This window comes from Trachurus japonicus, chromosome 12 (assembly GCF_045865225.1).
Source record: "Trachurus japonicus isolate A0001 chromosome 12, Traja_1.0".
Taxonomy (NCBI): domain Eukaryota; kingdom Metazoa; phylum Chordata; class Actinopteri; order Carangiformes; family Carangidae; genus Trachurus; species Trachurus japonicus.
The window spans coordinates 29,660,912-29,680,084 of NC_140918.1; the positions used below are offsets into that span (position 1 = coordinate 29,660,912).

General features: G+C 43.3%; 1 protein-coding gene across 3 annotated transcripts in view; it reads left to right on the top strand.

The window, feature by feature from the left end:
• The window catches only part of LOC146977759 (scavenger receptor cysteine-rich type 1 protein M130-like), a 62,362-nt gene that overhangs the window by 490 nt on the left and 42,699 nt on the right, over window positions 1-19,173 (top strand). The window contains exons 2-9 of one of the 3 annotated variants that reach the window (XM_085794196.1): window positions 905-937; window positions 1,513-1,794; window positions 4,431-4,745; window positions 4,838-5,116; window positions 10,262-10,576; window positions 10,669-10,944; window positions 16,607-16,921; window positions 18,023-18,301. In XM_085794196.1, the coding sequence (XP_085650322.1) occupies window positions 905-937; window positions 1,513-1,794; window positions 4,431-4,745; window positions 4,838-5,116; window positions 10,262-10,576; window positions 10,669-10,944; window positions 16,607-16,921; window positions 18,023-18,301 (2,094 nt within the window). The remainder of the gene's footprint in view (window positions 1-904; window positions 938-1,512; window positions 1,795-4,430; window positions 4,746-4,837; window positions 5,117-10,261; window positions 10,577-10,668; window positions 10,945-16,606; window positions 16,922-18,022; window positions 18,302-19,173) is intronic. The other 2 variants (XM_085794197.1, XM_085794198.1) reach the window with 2 other exon arrangements.

Below are 19,173 nucleotides of genomic sequence, written 5' to 3' on the forward strand. Positions count from 1 at the left end.
TCAGAGGCTCTGATCTTACAAGGTTGGTTTTCAGCCAAGAGACGCTAGGTGGAAGGCAGAGAGCCTCCGTTTTCCCTTGAACAAGTTACAAGTCAATTATTTACAGTAACCAGCACTAGTACTCTGAAGCTGTTTAAGGCAAAAATGTAGCATAAATTAGCATTTGTGAACAGGAGGCTGAATGACATCAAATGGTTAAATGTCTGAGTTGTTGAAGATTATGTTGAAGTCTAAGTTGAAGTCTACTCAAAACCGACAGCTAGAGAATATTGTTTAACTATTACAATGTGGCTGAAGTAAAAATTGTAATCAGGAGGCTGAATGACAATAAATGATTGAAAAAATACCTCAAAGGCTTAAAGAGACCCTGAGGAGTTTGCTTTTGGTTATAAAAGTGTCTCATATTAATGTGGATGAATTTACATTACCCACACTTGATAATGGGTCCATTTTTGATAAATATATCATTTTGTCTTTATAGTTATTTTGTTATTATTATTTAGTTGGCTCGTCCAGCATTTCCTACTTTTTCCTACTTTCGGTTTCCCGGACGAGGTGGGTCATGGGAATAACGCCACAGAATCGCAGTTTATGGTCCTATTCTTGGCAAATGTTTTCGCTTTCATCCGTCTTGCGCTGGTCCAAGAATTTCACCGTGCGCACAGAGGCTCATGGGAAATGTAGTGTGAAAACACTTAGCTTTCCAAAACTCCTCGTAGTCCCTTTTAGATCAGTGTGGAAGATGTGTGACAATATATGCAGAGTAGAAAAGAATGTGTTACTTTAAGATTGAAATTCATTAAATGGTTGTCTCTGCTTCATAATTAAGTACTACAGTAGTAGTACAAGTACTTGGCTGTCTTCACAGATCTCACTGATATTTCCTCTCTGATTTTCTCCTTAGGACTCTGGGCTGAAGGAAGCCACAGCTCCACAGGTAAACAGAGAGGACGAGGACACATGAAGATGATGGATGAGTGCCATATATGTCTAAACACTTACTATAAATGAGCATGACTACATTATTTCACTGTCCCCACTGATCATCGACTGATCATCCTTCACCTTCCTGGTCACATAGCATCTCGATTACATTTATAATGAGTTCATAGAGTCGAAAATAGAGAAATATAGTAAAAAGTAGAACTATTTCAATAAGAATAGTTTACAAGGGTTACTGAAGGTCCTGAAATAGAGTGAATTTGAGAGTAGTATCATCTCAACCAGCTCTAAGTTCCAGGTTATCTGAGTCTGGTTTGTTTACTGCTCATGGACTAATGAAGCTCCATTTACTTTATTAACATCTCCAGTAGATCAAAGGGTCTGCTCCATCAGCATATCAAGGTTTTATTCTCTCGTTTTTATACCAGCGTCATCCTTCATGCTACTACAAGATGGAGCCAAAGTAATTCATCTTCCACTAGAAGTGGAGCTGCAGTTTTGATTTGCTTCATTTCTGTTTTAATCAGATCTCTCACTTGTTTTTCTCTTCACTCTCTTCTCTGAGTTCAGAGCATGTCAGGTTGGCGGGAGGAGCCAGTCGCTGTACAGGTGAACTGCAGGTGAACTCTGAAGGGTGGATGTCAGTCTACAGCGACAACTGGAACCTTAAGACAGCATCTGTAGCCTGTAGAGAGCTGGACTGTGGCTCTGTTATTTCAACAACAATAAAACGGGACTTAAGGAAACTTGTATGGCAGATCGAGGATAACTGTATTCAGTCTGAATTGAGCCTGAGGGATTGTGTATCAGAATCACACTACAGTTACCTTGCCCTGGAAGTCACCTGTTCAGGTAAATGCATCTATGTACTGACATCTGTGACAGTAGGTCATCACTAAAGTAAGAACAGAAGTACAGAAGCGTAAATTATATTTAAACAGCGCCCGGTGACACCTGGGCCCAGTGTCACCAGGTTATAAGGCCTGCTGATTGTGATCTCTCTCTTCTTTCCTCTCTCCTGCAGGCAATGTGATAATGGTGTTTTTTAAAATTTCTTAACTCATTGAGTGCCGCGCTCCTTTCCAAAGTTTTAGTCAACTGTACCGGCAATTTAGACCATTTTTGACGATTTTTGTAGAGCCACAGCGTATTCTATATTATTGCCACCAACACATACTGTGGCTCATTTGAAAGGTGAAACTTTATGCTTCAAATGGCCACATACCATTTGTTTCTACGTGCCTCCGTTCCTGAGAAAACTCAAGCTAAACATGGCTGGGTTTCACCAAAATCCCTGCTTTTTTTCTAGAAAAGGAGATACAGCGTCTTTTATGAAAGGTGCTCTGTTTGTGCCTGTCGCTCTTCTGACACTCGCATTTCTGGATCAAAGGGCTCGTGTAAGATAAATATATACAACAATTGTTGTTCTATTCACAAAACCACCATCGGGGGGGGGGCAGTAAACAACAATAACGCAGACGCACCGTGCCGTGTCACAGCCTCTCGCCGCGGAATGTGATGGTCTCTCGGCCAAAAGCAGGTCGGGAACACCGGTCCCACCGGTGGTCGCGGTCGTTCTGTGGTACGGGTCGGTGGTGCCGGCGGCCTGCTTTGACCGAGGGATCATCACATTTTACCGCGGGAGGACCTTGGGGAGTGCGTTGTTTTGAAAGTCACCGGTAGAACCAAGGCTTGGTCAGTCAGCGTGCTCTCCAGAAACGCTGTGTCGGGCCACAGCCGCTCGTCACGGAGCGGGAGGATTTGCTGCGGTCGAGGCTGCCCTCCGTGGTCCTGTGGCGCTACAGGTCAGCGAGAGACAAGTCTCCCCGTCCGTCCGGGACCGACGGACCTCACACTCCACAGTGAGCCGCTGTGGCACGACACGGTGTTTCTGGAGAGCACGCTGACCGATCCTCAGCCCTCCCATCAGCCAACAATAAACCGTGGCGGCTAGTTAATACTCCACCAGTCTCTCCACTCCTTTCTAGGGCTGTCAATGAATGGCAGAAATGAGGTTCAAATATTGCCTCTTAAAAAACACAGATATTCAAATGAAAATCGAGTTTCTATTTTTTCATATTTTCTCCAAAAATCAATACAAAGAGATGGACTTTATAGCGGTAGCCTGTATTTATTATCAGCGCATGTCAAACACGTTTTGAACAGCTTACGTTACACAAAACAAACGGCTACACAATGCAAATCAGCAACGACATTAGGCCTAATACGTGAAAAAAGGCCGCCTTTTACTTTATCAATGCATGTCAAACAAGTTTTGTGATGACGCGAGCAAACAGCTCACTCGGGAAACGGGATAAGAGCCAGCATGTTTTATTCCCACATTCAAGTAATGATCCTTATAATTCGGATCAAGTACCGTCGCGATGAAGTGCAGAGGATCATCATAGCTCTCAGTGAACGGCACTATTTTTTTAAATGTGCAATTAACGCTGTCACTCGGTAGTTTGGGAAAACAGAGAAGCTGCTTCTCTCCAGACGTGACCACACAGACAGGTGTAATGTGTGTAACTGTATGATGATTTGATATGTCAGTGCTTTTGATTTATTAATTTCATATGGTAAATGTTTGGCCTATGAGTGTCTTTTGCTTCTATTTTTTATTCACAGCAAATGACCACAAATGTTTGTGTGATATGACATGAAAAAAATAAATGAAAAGTTGAAGAGCCAGAGCTTTTGTTAGCTCTTATAGTTTATAGCTTATAGATAGGCTAGAGCCTATTATGTTAAATATAAAAATATGAATTTATCGGTTATCGGTATCGGCAATGAGAAGCAGGAAATTATTGGTTATCGGTTGAAATTTTTCATATCGTGCATCATTTTGAATGCCTTCATCAGAATTCAAATGAGCCGTTTTAATCAAGATTAATCTAGATTAACTCCAAGGTTGCAGTGAGATTAATCTGAATTAAAAAATTTTATCTATGCCCAGCACTATCAAATACACAATTTTACAACTCAAAAACGCTCTTGTGGACAAGTTGTGACCTGCGCATTCACCACGCTATGAGATAATAATGGAACGTTACAAGACAGAGTTGTTTTCAAGGTAAATTCATGCAAAACCGCTGATGCGCGTTGCCTTCACGGACAGTTTTTCAGCAAGCAGTCTCTGCATTTACCTCTAAAACAACTCCATCTCATAACGTTCTGTTGTTATCTCAACTTGTCCACGAGAGCGTTTTGGAGTTGTTGGATTGTGTATTTGAAGAGTTTGATGAGGGAAACCAAGAAATCCCATGAGCCTGCATAGCTTAGGTCTGAGCAGCTCGCCGCTCAGCTCCACGGTTCTAAAAATAGCTCACACCGACAAATAAACACAAGAAGTGAATAAACAGATGCAAACTGAAAATATTTCAATACATTTGGTAACAGAGAAGGAATTTATTTCTGGACATATGCTGACGACTGTAAGGTTTATATGACAGTAAATAAAGGTCACCATGTTGTCTTTCTCTCTGCAGATTCTGTCAGGCTGGTGAATGGGCGCAGTCTGTGTTCAGGAAGACTTGAGGTCAAGTCCAACCAGTCTAACCATGGGTGGTCCTCAGTGTGTGAAGATGACTTTGACCAGCAGGATGCAGAGGTGGTGTGTAGGGAGCTTAACTGTGGGGGTCCTTCAGTCCTCCAGGGGGGGCTCTATGGAGCAGTGGAGGCTCCAATGTGGACCAAAGAGTTCCAGTGTGGAGGCAACGAGTCAGCTCTCCTGGACTGTAGAAGCTCAGGCTCAACTAGAACCAGCTGCTCATCTGGCAAAGCTGTTGGACTCACCTGCTCAGGTAGAAGTGGAGCTACAGTTTTGATTTGCTTTATTTCTGTTTTAATCAGATCTCTCACTTGTTTTACTCTGAATTCTCTTCTCTGTGTTCAGAGCCTGTCAGGTTGGTGGGAGGAGCCAGTCGCTGTTCAGGTGAACTGCAGGTGAAAGTAGGAGAGTGGAGACCAGTGCGATACGTGTGGGACCTGAAGACAGCATCTGTAGTCTGTAGAGAGCTGGGCTGTGGCTCTGCTGTTTCACTAAGAAAAGAGAGATATCCTGTGGACTCTAGGTGGGGGATGTTGCCTGACTGTGTTCAGTCTGGATCTTCCCTGAGGGACTGTACATCATTGTCATCATCCGCATTCAGCATCACGGAGCTCACCTGTTCAGGTAAGTCCATCTGTGACATTCAGGTTTAGTGTCTTCCTTCCTTTGTTGCAGTGGCAGAAATGTAGGGCCGTATAAAATCTGTTTTATTTTTTCCCAAATTCTGTTTTATTTTTTTCCAAATTCCAATTTTCCCTTTTTAATTTTTGGAAATTCAGTGTTTTCCGTCTTAATTTTTTGAGGAACTCAGTTCTTTTATTCTTATTTTACTGCCAAAAAAGTGTGATTTCAATGTTAATGACTAAAATGAACACAAATAAATACAGATTAAAGCCACAAGCGGCGATAACGGGCCCTCGCTCACCCATGCGACCGCGGGGCCTGAGGCACGCCGGGGCTATGGCGTGAAGGTGAAAGGGAGAAAAAACCTGGAAGGAGGCAAAAAATGCCATTTTTCATTCATCCACCAGGGGGCAGTCACCACATGTGGTCTGGTGCGTTCAGGGGCGGCCCCTCATCACTCGTGAAGTTTGGAGTGAATCGAACAAAGCATGAGGGAGTTAGGACCAGTTAATGGTTCATCCACCAGGGGGCAGTAATGGGATGCATGCAGGTGTGTTCAGGGTCAGTCCCTCATTACACATGTGAAGTTTCGAGGAAATCGGACAATGTTAATGCAATAAATGGCACTTCCTGTTTCCACTAGGGGGCGACATGAGCGACACCCCTATAGACCAGAGCGGCATTTTTATGCAAATGAGAATGACTGATGCATCCTGGGTAATTTAGGGGCAGCGCCCGGCATCCCTCCATTGAAAAGTTCAGCCTAACTGGCTTGACAAACTAACTAACAAAAAGTTGGCTATTAACAGGCTATTTACAGACAACACTTAGTCAAAACCTACCCGGTGATTCGACCAAATACGTGTAGATGTCTGGGTCAGACATTTCTGGCCACTGTGTGGAGTCATTGATCATTGTGGGAGGCTAAATGAGCATACTGGTAGATTAATTAATTGTAATTTTTCAAGATAGCGTGAACGGTGGGTTTCAAAGAGGGTGTCAAAATAATTATGAGACATAGTGCTACAAAAGAAACAAAAAATAAAACATTCAAATTGATTGTTAGTTAGTCTACGCTCCATCAAAACACAAAAAGCCACTGAGTGCAATTTAAAAATTCTCATTTGCATAAAAATGTCGCTCTGGTCTATCAGATGGAAGAGGTCGCCACCATGGACCTGTGTATCAATTTTCATGATGATACGAGTTCAATAAAGCCATCAAAAAGCCAAACGTATTGTCATGGCGAGGAATTGGTGGTCGCCACGCCCCCACAGGAACGCCATTACTCGTAGCTTCACAGCGTTCATAATGTAGCTTCACCAAGTGGTTCTGCATGTTTTAGAAGTGGAATGAAGTTGATGGGGTAAACTATGTATTTTTAATGAATTTTAGTTCACTTCCTGTTACCACCGGGGGGCGCTATGAGTTACGTGGGAAGTAATATATTGGGACATTCAGGGCGGAGCCATCATCATGTCCAGCAAGTTTGAAGTTGATTGGATCAAGTATGTGGGCGTGAGAGCCACTCATATGTACATGACGAGCACCGAAACAGTTGCCAATGTTTGTTGAGCGCTGGGAGCCACGCCCTTTGACCTACCGACTCGCAGAGCACAACTTAAGCTCAGCTAGATCTGAAGATGTTGTGTAGGTAATTTGAACGTTGTCGGGCGAATTCTGTGGGAGGAGTTAGTTTTGAGCGGGAAAAATCAAAATCAAAATGGCCGACTTCCTGTTGAGATTTCACCATGATGTTAAGAGGCTTTTTTGCATATCTGGGTATAATACATAAATTTTATCCACATCAGACAAAGTGACCCGACTTCCCTATGGGGATTTTGAGAGTTTGTAGGGGGCGCTATTTCGCCATTTCGCATCGACCATGTGCGACCACCCAAAAATATCGATCTTACAAAAAATGTTGTAATTTTGCAACATTGCGTCCTGGCAGAGGTTAGGAAAGGCACATGTGGCAAAGTGAAGAGGGTCCAGGGCAGGAATCGAACCCCAGACTCTCGGGTAACAGTCATGTGCGCTAACCATTCGGCCAAAGGGACATCCCCTTGGCCAGGTAGCCAGGGCGCATGATCAATAGGAGGCATAGTGACAGGACCCTCAACTGTCACACACACACACACACACACAAGTCAAACAGGATTGCAGATGGTCTCAATATGGAGTCAGGGCTGGAATTTCATTTAACCCTGTACTTCCTCTGAATTTAATTCATTAATTAAATGTATTGGTTTTTCACTATAATTTACTAGTTATAGGCAGCACTAGCCTATACTGTCAATCCCCCTATTCCGATTTGATATCACAACTTCACAAAGTTGAAGACACCTGCTGCACCTAGTCTAATCTTTGTATGACTGAATTATTCTGCATAAGACCCTGACTAATAAAGTAATGCTGCATTAGCATCAAAACAAAGTAGGATAAATAAAAAATGATAACCGCATGTTTACGGTGTCCGGCGACTCTGACCCCCACACCGCAGCAGCCAGCAACAGACTTTTACAAAATAAAAGCATGTGAGCAACATGCATTAATGCGCGATAAAATAAACGTCGGCGTTAATAGTTTAATGAGTTAACTTGCACAGCCCTCATAAATGTAGCCCGTGGTTCTGAGACGTGACGCGCTGTGGTCACTAGAAATTTATTTATTTATTTGCGGATCGGGAGTGAGTGAGCAAGCCAGAGATGCACAGCAGATTTCATGGTTGCCGACTGGCAAAAACTGAAAGAGGGGCTTGTAAATAACTGTTTACATTACAGGTTTCACACAAACAAACCAAAAACATCCAGTATGTTAAGTCTCAGCTGTGCCATGGCGAGGGCGCGCAACGCACAATCATGGGGTTTTAATTTATGAACCTCACAATTATTTCTTTCCTCTTGTTTGAATATAAGGGCGGCCACTTACGACCACACTTTAATTTTACACATACAGTCTCATGCGTGTATATTCACGGCAGAGATGTTCACAAGTCTTTTTTTGCAAGTCCAAGTCAAGTCTCAAGTCTTTGGTCACGAGTCCGAGTCAAGTCTCAAGTCTTTGAGGGGTGAGACTTCATCAAGTCTCAAGTCTTTGGTCACGAGTCCAAGTCAAGTCTCAAGTCTCTAAAAAATAAAAGTCTCCTGTCTCTTCTGGTTGTAATGACCCTTCTATCATCTGCTGCTATCCGGTCTACTAAGGATACTGCACAGCTATATCTAAGAGATTCAAAGCATTTACTGTAGGTTATTATCACTCCTTTCTATACAGTATATTGTTTATTATATGATCACTTTAAACAGGATATTGCAATGAAGAAAACACACAATGAAAGCTTTCCTTTAAAGGAAACTGTATTCTGAGTCAAGAAAGAATCAAGGCTGCTCTGCCCCTCTGCACTGGCCTTTTCTCTTTTTTTTGCTTTGTTGAATTCAGAAAACCCAGATGAAAAACATGGAAAATGATTTAGGCTGTTAATTATAGGTAATTAGATCTGGATGGTAGGCTACCTATAGCTCACATCTTTATGTGCAGCAAAACCTTTCTGGAACCGCATGTTTCTGAGAGAAGAACTGGTTGTTATTATTTTTTTAATTAGCTCTGTCAACTCATGGGGGCGTGTCAACACGTCCAGACTTCCATACAAGCCTTCAGTCATATTTCGCAGCAAAAACATAAATAAACAGGAGGATTTAGCCTACAGTAGCCTGATATGTGCCAGTTATGCAGCAGCTAGTCCCCATGAAGGAAGGTCTGACAACAAACGAACGTTGTGCCTCACATCTAGGCTACGGACGGTGCCGCTATTAAAAAAAAAAAAAAAAAGCCAGTTCACAGTCACCTGTCACTCACCCGCAGCTGACTGCGCTGTCAGAGGAGCTCTGCTGTTCCTTTCTCTTTAGACACTGGTGTTTGGCTGCACCCTGTAGGAGTTCAATATGAAGATCTAACCTCCATCTGAATAACGTTACCGGTCCTGTGGCGCTGCTCCGCTAGTGTGTGTTAACGGCAAAAAAAAGAAAGAAAAAAGATCGGTCGTCCTGTCAGGAGGGAGGCACGAGCCAAAAAAAATAATGATTGTTCACGAGTCTCAAAACACGAGTCCGAGTCGAGTCTGAAGTCTTTTGGGCACGAGTCCAAGTTAAGTCTGAAGTCTCTGTGGGTGCGACTTAAGTGCGACTCGAGTTCGAGTCGCAAACTCGAGTCCCCAGCCTTATGTTCCCACAGCCTTATGTTCCCACAGCCCTATGTTCCCACAGTTCTAAGATTTTTCACAAAATTAGGCCCTATGTTCTCACTGGACTTTCTCTACCTATCTGGACTCTATCTATCTGGCCTGTCTAGCCTCTACCGGGTCTTTTTTACTAAACTTAACCAACTCTTTTCTTCATTGCCTAAACCCAACCAATGGTGGGACCAAAGGGCTGTGGGAACATAGGGCCTAATTTTCAGTGACAACAAAAGTTAGAAATGTGGGAACAAAAGGCTGTGGGAACATAGGGCTGTGGGAACATAGGAATGACCCCAATTCGGGTGGAGTTTCCATAACGCGTGCCGACAGCCTTTGATCTGACTTCAGATGTGACGGGACAATCTGTATAGATATAAATTCACGTGTTGATTCCATTAGTTGCAGTAAATAGTGGTTATTGTGGTTATTTATTGCATCTAAATGTGCCTGGAACTGTGGAAACCTGCCTGTGAGGTCTTGGTGACGTGTGTGCACTGCGCGCAGGTGAACTAATCTTCCACTGCACCGGCTGCACTTCGCCTTGCGCTGAGAGTAGACCTGGTTTGAGCTGGCGAGCTTTCAGCGCACCCTCGACGGGACGTTTTCGCATGAAACTTCCACTGCGCCAAACTGAATCTGTGACACCTCCCCCTGCTGCGCGGCCACACCTATCTCAGCGCAGCGCAATCTGCCAATCTGACCTTGCGCCAGGCTGCGCTGGTCGAAACTTGCATTACACCGGCTGCGCTACCTTGCGCCACCTGCGCTGCGCCACCAAACTAGGGCCCTTTGACTCAAGAGCTGGATTGTGAGTTTCTTTGGTGGAGGAACTCATTTCTGGACATATGCTAATGGATTTAAAGTTTATATGACAGTAAATAAAGGTCACCATGTTGTCTTTCTCTCTGTAGACTCTGTCAGGCTGGTGAATGGGCGCAGTCTGTGTTCAGGCAGACTGGAGGTCAAGTCCAACCAGTCTAACCATGGGTGGTCCTCAGTGTGTGAAGATGACTTTGACCAGCAGGATGCAGAGGTGGTCTGTAGGGAGCTTGGCTGTGGGGGTCCTTCAGTCCTCCAGGGGGGGCTCTATGGAGCAGTGGAGGCTCCAATGTGGACCAAAGAGTTCCAGTGTGGAGGCAACGAGTCAGCTCTCCTGGACTGTAGAAGCTCAGGCTCAACTAGAAGCAGCTGCTCACCTGGCAAAGCTGTTGGACTCACCTGCTCAGGTAGAGGTGGAGCTGCAGTTTTGATTTGCTTCATTTCTGTTTTAATCAGATCTCTCACTTGTTTTTCTCTTCACTCTCCTCTCTGTGTTCAGAGCCTGTCAGGTTGGTGGGAGGAGCCAGTCGCTGTTCAGGTGAACTGCAGGTGAAACTAGGAACGTGGAGACCAGTGCAATACGAGTGGGACCTGAAGACCGCATCTGTAGTCTGTAGAGAGCTGGGCTGTGGCTCTGCTGTTTCACTAAGAACAGAGATAAATTTGAACTCTGGCTGGGGGATGTTGCCTGACTGTGTTCGGTCTGGATCTTCCCTGAGGGACTGTACATCATTGTCATCATCCGCATTCAGCATCGCGGAGCTCACCTGTTCAGGTAAGTCCATCTGTGACATTCAGGTTTAGTGTCTTCCTTCCTTTGTTGCAGTGGCAGAAATGTAGGGCCGTATAAAATCTGTTTTATTTTTTCCCAAATTCTGTTTTATTTTTTTCCAAATTCCGTTTTTCCCTTTTTAATTTTTGGAAATTCAGTTTTTTCCGTCTTCATTTTTTGGGGAACTCAGTTCTTTTATTCTTATTTTACTGCCAAAAAGTGTGATTTTAATGTTAATGACTAAAATGAACACAAATAAATATAAATTACTTTACATTTATTGAGGAAGCAAATAGGGTTGGTCCGATGGACGATGCCATTGTCCATGGGGTGTCCACGGCGATGGCTGTCACGATTTTCCTCCATACCTTAAGAACAAATATTGCATGATGCAACATAACTATAATATTAATGCTTATCAGTTTTAAAATGTTTCCAGTAAAATTAATTATATTAGTTTAAAGACCGGGTAAACCAAAAATAAATATGTGTTTTGAGTTCATACTACCACAGGAAAACATATTATTAACCACCTTGTCAAATTTGAAGGACTAAAAAAGCTGTATAAGTATATCAAATTATGCTTCAGAGTTGTTGAGAAATTTCATTTCAAACCTTTATTTATTCAGGTTAGCCAATTGAGAACAGGCTCTCATTTTCAATGACATCCTGATTACAAAGATAAAAACAACAACAACCAAACAAGCAAATAAACAAAACCAAACACAATTGTAACGTAATTGTAAAAGTACACAGTATGATCATCAAGTTGGTAATGTCAGAATTTGAAGTACATTGAGCAGACACAAGGAGAACAGCATATAATTAAAGGTCTCAGCTTCAGGGAAGGCAAGTACAATCAGTATAAAAGACAAAGTCTAAAAGACTCCTGAAAGACTCCACTGAAATGAACTGTGAATGAACATCAGTTTGAGCAAGTCCTGCAGTGTATTCCACTTGTATGGGGCAAAGAAACTAAAATATTTCTTTCCTCCCTCTGTTTACACGTGGAATGTCTAATCTAATAAATGATGCTGAGCGGGTGGGTCTTGGTGTACTGAAGTGCAACAGGGACATCAAGTAGACCAAGACCAACCCACTCTTTCATACAAGATGCAGTGATGGGTGAAGAACCCATTGCCTGTAATAAAACATAAAGCACTGCATCAAGAGGCCTCAGAATGGCCTCAGAATGGAGGAGGAGGCATGCATATACAAGGTGTCCCCATATTCAAAGACAGTCAAATTGTTGATTGTACTTTGGTTTTTCTGCTGGTAAGAGAAAAATACGATTTATTCCTGAAGAGAAAACCAAGTTTCTTTTTCAGTTTTTTGATTAGATGTTCAATATGTGTTTGGAATGACAGCCTACTATCCAACCAGATGCCCAAATATTTATAAGATTTAGCAGTCTTAATGTGTGTAGTCTTCTGTAGGGTGTGTATTCTGATGAGTCGTAGAGAAGAACATGCATTTGGTCTTCTCCGGGTTCAGAACAAGCTTTATGTTCAACAAGAGCTTGTTGGAATACATTGAAAGCAGATGGTAAATTCATGACTGTTGCTACTGGTGTGGGACCAATACTATATAGAACTGTATCATCTGCATAATAATGGAAGTCACAAGACATGGAAGAGGGAACAATATCATTTATATAAAGTCCTCAGCAGAGACACAGCTGATCAAACCTCCAGGAAATATTTCTTACCTTAACTCTTAGTGTCCAAAACAGTCAGCAGCATCAGACATCCAGCTCCAACAGGTTAAAGAGGAACTAAACCCCTAAACCACTTTTTTCTGCTGAAAACAAATATATTTGGGTAGAAGGTAGTGTTGTCGGTTGATTCTGGTCCAACTTTTGACATTTTAGTCAAAATATTTAAATTTGGTGTATTTTGTAGTAAAAATGTAGAGTGACTGCCAGAGATGGGGACTCGAGTTTGCGACTCGAACTCGAGTCGCACTTAAGTCGCACCCACAGAGACTTCAGACTTGACTTGGACTCGTGCCCAAAAGACTTCAGACTCGACTCGGACTCGTGTTTTGAGACTCGTGAACAATCATTATTTTTTTTGGCTCGTGCCTCCCTCCTGACAGGATGACCGATCTTTTTTCTTTCTTTTTTTTGCCGTTAACACACACTAGCGGAGCAGCGCCACAGGGCCGGTAACGTTATTCAGATGGAGGTTAGATCTTCATATTGAACTCCTACAGAGTGCAGCCAAACACCAGTGTCTAAAGAGAAAGGAACAGCAGAGCTCCTCTGACAGCGCAGTCAGCTGCGGGTGAGTGACAGGTGACTGTGAACTGGCTTTTTTTTTTTTTTTTAATAGCGGCACCGTCCGTAGCCTAGATGTGAGGCACAACATTCGTTTGTTGTCAGACCTTCCTTCACGGGGACTAGCTGCTGCATAACTGGCACATATCAGGCTACTGTAGGCTAAATCCTCCTGTTTATTTATGTTTTTGCTGCGAAATATGACTGAAGGCCCGTATGGAAGTCTGGACGTGTCGACACGCCCCCATGAGTTGACGGAGCTAATTAAAAAAATAATAACAACCAGTTCTTCTCTCAGAAACATGCGGTTCCAGAAAGGTTTTGCTGCACATAAAGATGTGAGCTATAGGTACCATCCAGATCTAATTACCTATAATTAACAGCCTAAATCATTTTCCATGTTTTTCATCTGGGTTTTCTGAATTCAACAAAGCAAAAAAAAGAGAAAAGGCCAGTGCAGAGGGGCAGAGCAGCCTTGATTCTTTCTTGACTCAGAATACAGTTTCCTTTAAAGGAAAGCTTTCATTGTGTGTTTTCTTCATTGCAATATCCTGTTTAAAGTGATCATATAATAAACAATATACTGTATAGAAAGGAATGATAATAACCTACAGTAAATGCTTTGAATCTCTTAGATATAGCTGTGCAGTATCCTTAGTAGACCGGATAGCAGCAGATGATAGAAGGGTCATTACAACCAGAAGAGACAGGAGACTTTTATTTTTTAGAGACTTGAGACTTGACTTGGACTCGTGACCAAAGACTTGAGACTTGATGAAGTCTCACCCCTCAAAGACTTGAGACTTGACTCGGACTCGTGACCAAAGACTTGAGACTTGACTTGGACTTGCAAAAAAAGACTTGTGAACATCTCTGGTGACTGCCCTCTATGGGTTGAAACACGGCTATTACAATCAAATTTTTCTATTGGCTGAGATGGAGGCAGACGACGTTTTGGAGGCAGCTTTCGTCACCGGCCACTAGCTCCCCGACCAATCAGCACCTCTGCTGCCTGCCGCTAACGGTTGCTAGGCACTCTAGCTGCTCTGCTGCGGCTAATGGCTGCTAACAGCTGCCTGAATGGGAATCATTAGTGCGGCTGGCGCTAACGAGCCGTTAACGAGCTAACGAGCCGCGGATCAGCTGTAGATGCACTGTGTCACGGCTCTGGCGTCCTCTCCTGGTAGTGTCCGCGCTACTAGTGCTGTTAGAGTAGCTCGTTAGTAGCTCGTTAGCGCTAGCAGAAGTGTCGATGTGTGTTTATTACTTTTTTTTCTCTTTTGTGTGATTTCGCCAAGGGGGCAGTTGTCGGTCTGAGAAGTGAAGCTCACTTCCGCGTTCAAAAAACTGCAATCCCCTCGGATTCCTCTGGGGGCTGGTGTCAGAAGGGAGCATTCCCCATAGACCCCCATGTTAAAATCGCCGACTTTGCATCCTCAGTAAACATGTTAAAAGCCTGGTGTCAGAACGTTTTTTCGTCTCAATCGATAGTTTCTACCCCCGCACACACTCTAAGGGGGGTGAATTTTTTTTTTACTCTGCCGTTTTACTGTTAAAAGGTTAAGATTCTGGCCAATCAGGGCGCGGAAACGTTGAGTGACAGGTCTGAGCAGCTCCGTGGACAGCTGCTTCGAGGCCAGTGGGCGGGTTCTCGGCCGGCCAATCCAACATGGCGCTGTTCAGGCCGCCATATTTGAGTCACAAAAACGACTCCCCAAAACCAATGGGTGACGTCACGGACGCTACGTCCATTCTTTTTACAGTCTATGGATTTCGCGGGTGTGAATGGGGCGGGGGGGAGGGGGGATCGGAGAGTACTCCTGGAGCCCCGCCCATAATCAAGGCAATTTTTGAATTTCAAGCTTAGAGCACGTCATCCAAAACTGAGGGGTTTAGTTGCTCTTTAATAATCCACCGATATTTTTCCCATTTTGCCTACATCTCGTCCTCACGGTCAGCGTGTTTCATCCACTTGCATTGTGTGTGAAAAAATAAAGTTTTAGCTAGCTTTAGCTTCACGTGTCCTGACAGGAGAGGCCAATATGAGGAGACAGTGAAGCCTCTCGGGACCTGGTACTGAGTCCAGACCACAGCTGTGCAGCAACCTAACCCTATGACCACGAGCAAGGGCATAGGAGGGGGGGGGGGGGGCGGACGTGTCCCTTCCGATGTTGGAGACAGACGCATTTGTCCCAACTGGGGATGCACATTTTGATTTTTTTTTTCTGACCGGTAACTGACGCTCGTTTACCAATTATTAACCGTTAACCGATAAGATTGAAAAATGCTAAAACACTCGTGGGAGCGATCGACAATGTCTTTTTGTTTTTTTCTTGACATTATAAAAGACACACATGCGCTGGAACAGCTGATCAGCGCCACATCCATTGTGCTCTGTCTCAGCTGATCGTGCTCAGATGGAGGTTAGATCATCCAATGGTGAACTGTTTTTATACAAAGTGCAGCCAAACAACAGGCTGAAGAGAGAGGAACAGCACAGCTCCTCTGTGGAGCTGCAGGTGAACCGGCTGGAGAGCAGAGCGCTGTCCTCTTTTCTTTTTTTTCCAGCGCCGTTGTTACAGTTGATTTATGTCTGTGTAATGTTTTCATTGATCAAGAATTAAAGTCAAAGGTTCAAAGACGATCAGATACCGTCGTAGTTCTGACCATAAACGGCGATCCGGCAGCGTTATTCCCATGACCCGTTGTGCAGCGTCCGCGAAACCGAAAGTAGGAAATAATAACAACAATAATATTAATATTACTGTAACAATAATATTACTGTGCGCACAGTATGCCCGACTGTGTGTGTCTGCCCCAACTCTGAAGTAGCAGCGGCATTAATTAAGTAGCGGCCGCTCACCGTCACTGAAACACTACACTACACACTACACTCTTTGATTAAATACACGGGGCCACGAGCGGCATCTCACTTGGTAGAGCACGTCCGCTGCAGCGACCCTGGGTTTGATTCCACCCGTCAGTCCCTTTGCTATTCCCCTCTCTCATGCTCTCTCCCGCTGGCCTTTCAAAATAAATGCATAAAAAGCCTGGAAAAAATGGACCTGCGAGCTGGTGGCGGTGAGAAATTTAGTGGTGGCGGCCGCCGTCAAATTCTCAATGCAGGAATTAATTGTTTGAATTTAAAAATTGATTATGTGACATCACTGCATCGATTCAGAATCATCCAATTAAGAATCTCGATGCATCTTTGAATCGATTATTTTCGGCACCCCTAGTCCAGACCGTTAGTAGACTTGAGACTTTGATTCAAGAGCTGGATTGTGACTTTCTTTGGTGGAGGAACTCATTTCTGGACATATGCTAATGGATTTAAAGTTTATATGACAGTAAATAAAGGTCACCATGTTGTCTTTCTCTCTGTAGACTCTGTCAGGCTGGTGAATGGGCGCAGTCTGTGTTCAGGCAGACTGGAGGTCAAGTCCAACCAGTCTAACCATGGGTGGTCCTCAGTGTGTGAAGATGACTTTGACCAGCAGGATGCAGAGGTGGTGTGTAGGGAGCTTGGCTGTGGGGCTCCTTCAGTCCTCCAGGGGGGGCTCTATGGAGCAGTGGAGGCTCCAATGTGGACCAAAGAGTTCCAGTGTGGAGGCAACGAGTCAGCTCTCCTGGACTGTAGAAGCTCAGGCTCAACTAGAAGCAGCTGCTCACCTGGCAAAGCTGTTGGACTCATCTGCTCAGGTAGAGATGGAGCTGCAGTTTTGATTTGCTTCATTTCTGTTTTACAATTGCTAAAACACTAAACCCTGTTGTCTGAACCAAATTCTCAGTTGCCTGAACCCACTGATTGAATCAGTCACTCTTTTGGCAAAACCATCAGCACTTTTCCCCTGTTTAGACACATCTTGCCAACACATTTTCATTGTGATGCACCTGTGTTGCATAATGCTGAGCACAGGTGGCAAAAGTCAAACACAAGTAAAGCACAAGTTTCACTGGTTGAACACAACAACTCAAAATTGATCACACTTGTGTCTAATGATGTGAGGGAACATATATACTGTAAGCCAGTTCAAGATGAAGTCATGTGGCCTGATCCAGTACAGAGAAATGATGCTGTGGCTGAGTTACACACTTCTCATTTTTATATTTTTGTACTTTATTTTTACGTAGGCCTACTGCATACAAGTGCTAAATGCACAACATTTCTGTTTGTTTTTGTACTGTACAAGTGCTACGTGTACGTAAAATGCACAGGATTTCTGTTTTTTGTGCTATGTAAATGAACAGTTTTTTTTGTTTTGCAAGAGGAGAAGATGAGAGACGACAGGGTGAAGGAAGAAAGGATGAGGGAGGGAGGGATGAACTGGGAAGAAAAAAGAAGAAGGAAGGAAAAGGGGATGAAATGGATGTGGGAGGGGGGAGGGAGGGATGGGAGTGAAAGAAAGGGAAGGAGAGAAGTGCTACAGTGTAAATGCACAGGTTTTTGGTTTTGCAACATGCATTTAGCCTACAGTGAACGATAAACATAATTTCTACAGCTTCATGTCCTGAGCATTGTGTTTTCTATTTTTCTATGTAGTGTTTAGTGACTGCTCAGTAGTGTTTTTCATTTTGATTGACAACATAGTTCAGTTTTGGGCACAGATTGAACTGTTTTGAGGTGAAAGTTTGGTTTTGCAAGAAGAGTCTGAGGTTTTGTGAATGTAGCTTGAAAATTGGGGTTTGTGTTCACAGTTAAGAGAAAATGAGAGAAGCTTTCGAGAAATGTGTCTTAGCAATCGAGAAAAACTAATCAGATCTCTCACTTGTTTCACTCTGAACTCTCTTCTCTGTGTTTAGAGCCTGTCAGGTTGGTGGGAGGAGCCAGTCGCTGTTCAGGTGAACTGCAGGTGAAACAAGGAGAGTGGAGACCAGTGGAGGGTAATGACTGGAACCTTAAGACAGCATTTGGAGTCTGTAGAGAGCTGGACTGTGGCTCTGCTGTTTCAGCAACAATAAAGAGGTCCAAGAAGAAGTCTACATGGCTTATCAAGTCTGACTGTGTTCAGTCTGGACTTACTCTGAAGGAGTGTTCATTATCAAGTTCATCTACCTTCTCTGTGGAGCTCACCTGTATAGGTAAGACCATCAGTGACATCATTAGTGACAGTCAGATTTAGTGTCTTTAGGGTCCGGGCAGCTAAGCTGCCGGGAACCTATTGTATCCCTAGGAATTCTTCTTCTTCTTCTTCTTCTTCTTCTTCTTCTTCTTCTTCTTCTTCTTCTTCTTCTTCTTCTTCTTCTTCTTCTTCTTCTTCTTCTTCTTCTTCTTCTTCTTCTTCTTCTTCTTCTTCTTCTTCTTCTTCTTCTTCTTCTTCTTCTTCTTCTTCTTTCTTTCTTTCTTCTTCCAAGGAAGTCATACTTCCCATGGGCGAAAACTCACCAAACTTTGCACAAAGGTTCAGTCCCATGCCAGATTCACTCAACTCTAAGGACATGTGCCCCCCCCTCCTAGGGGGGGCACAATAAGCGTTTAAATTTAAAAACTTTAAAAATTCCTACCAAACCAACGGTAGATGCTACAGTGTTGAAACTTCACCACAATCTAGCCTCAATACTGCTGAAACTTTTGTCCACTTAAACTCATTACAAATTATGAAGTCCATCACTCTGTTTTTTTCAATAACTGTAAAACTTTTAAAATGTATCTCCTCCCACAATTTTTGCTCAATTGACACCAAACTTGCTACAGAGCATCTCCAGACCGTCCTCCACAAAACTTGTTTCTCGGATTTATGATTAAGCAAAAATTGAGCCTACAGTGCATGAAAACGTTTGACTGTAAACATATACCATCAAATTCTTGCTAAATACATTTTCAAACTTCCTGAAAAAAAATGAGAATATTCTGGAGTCATGGTTGATGAAGTTTAGCAAATATCAGAATTTTAATTCAAAAACTGAATTTTTGAGAACATTTTGAATTCTGCTCTCATGGGAACAACTGCAGC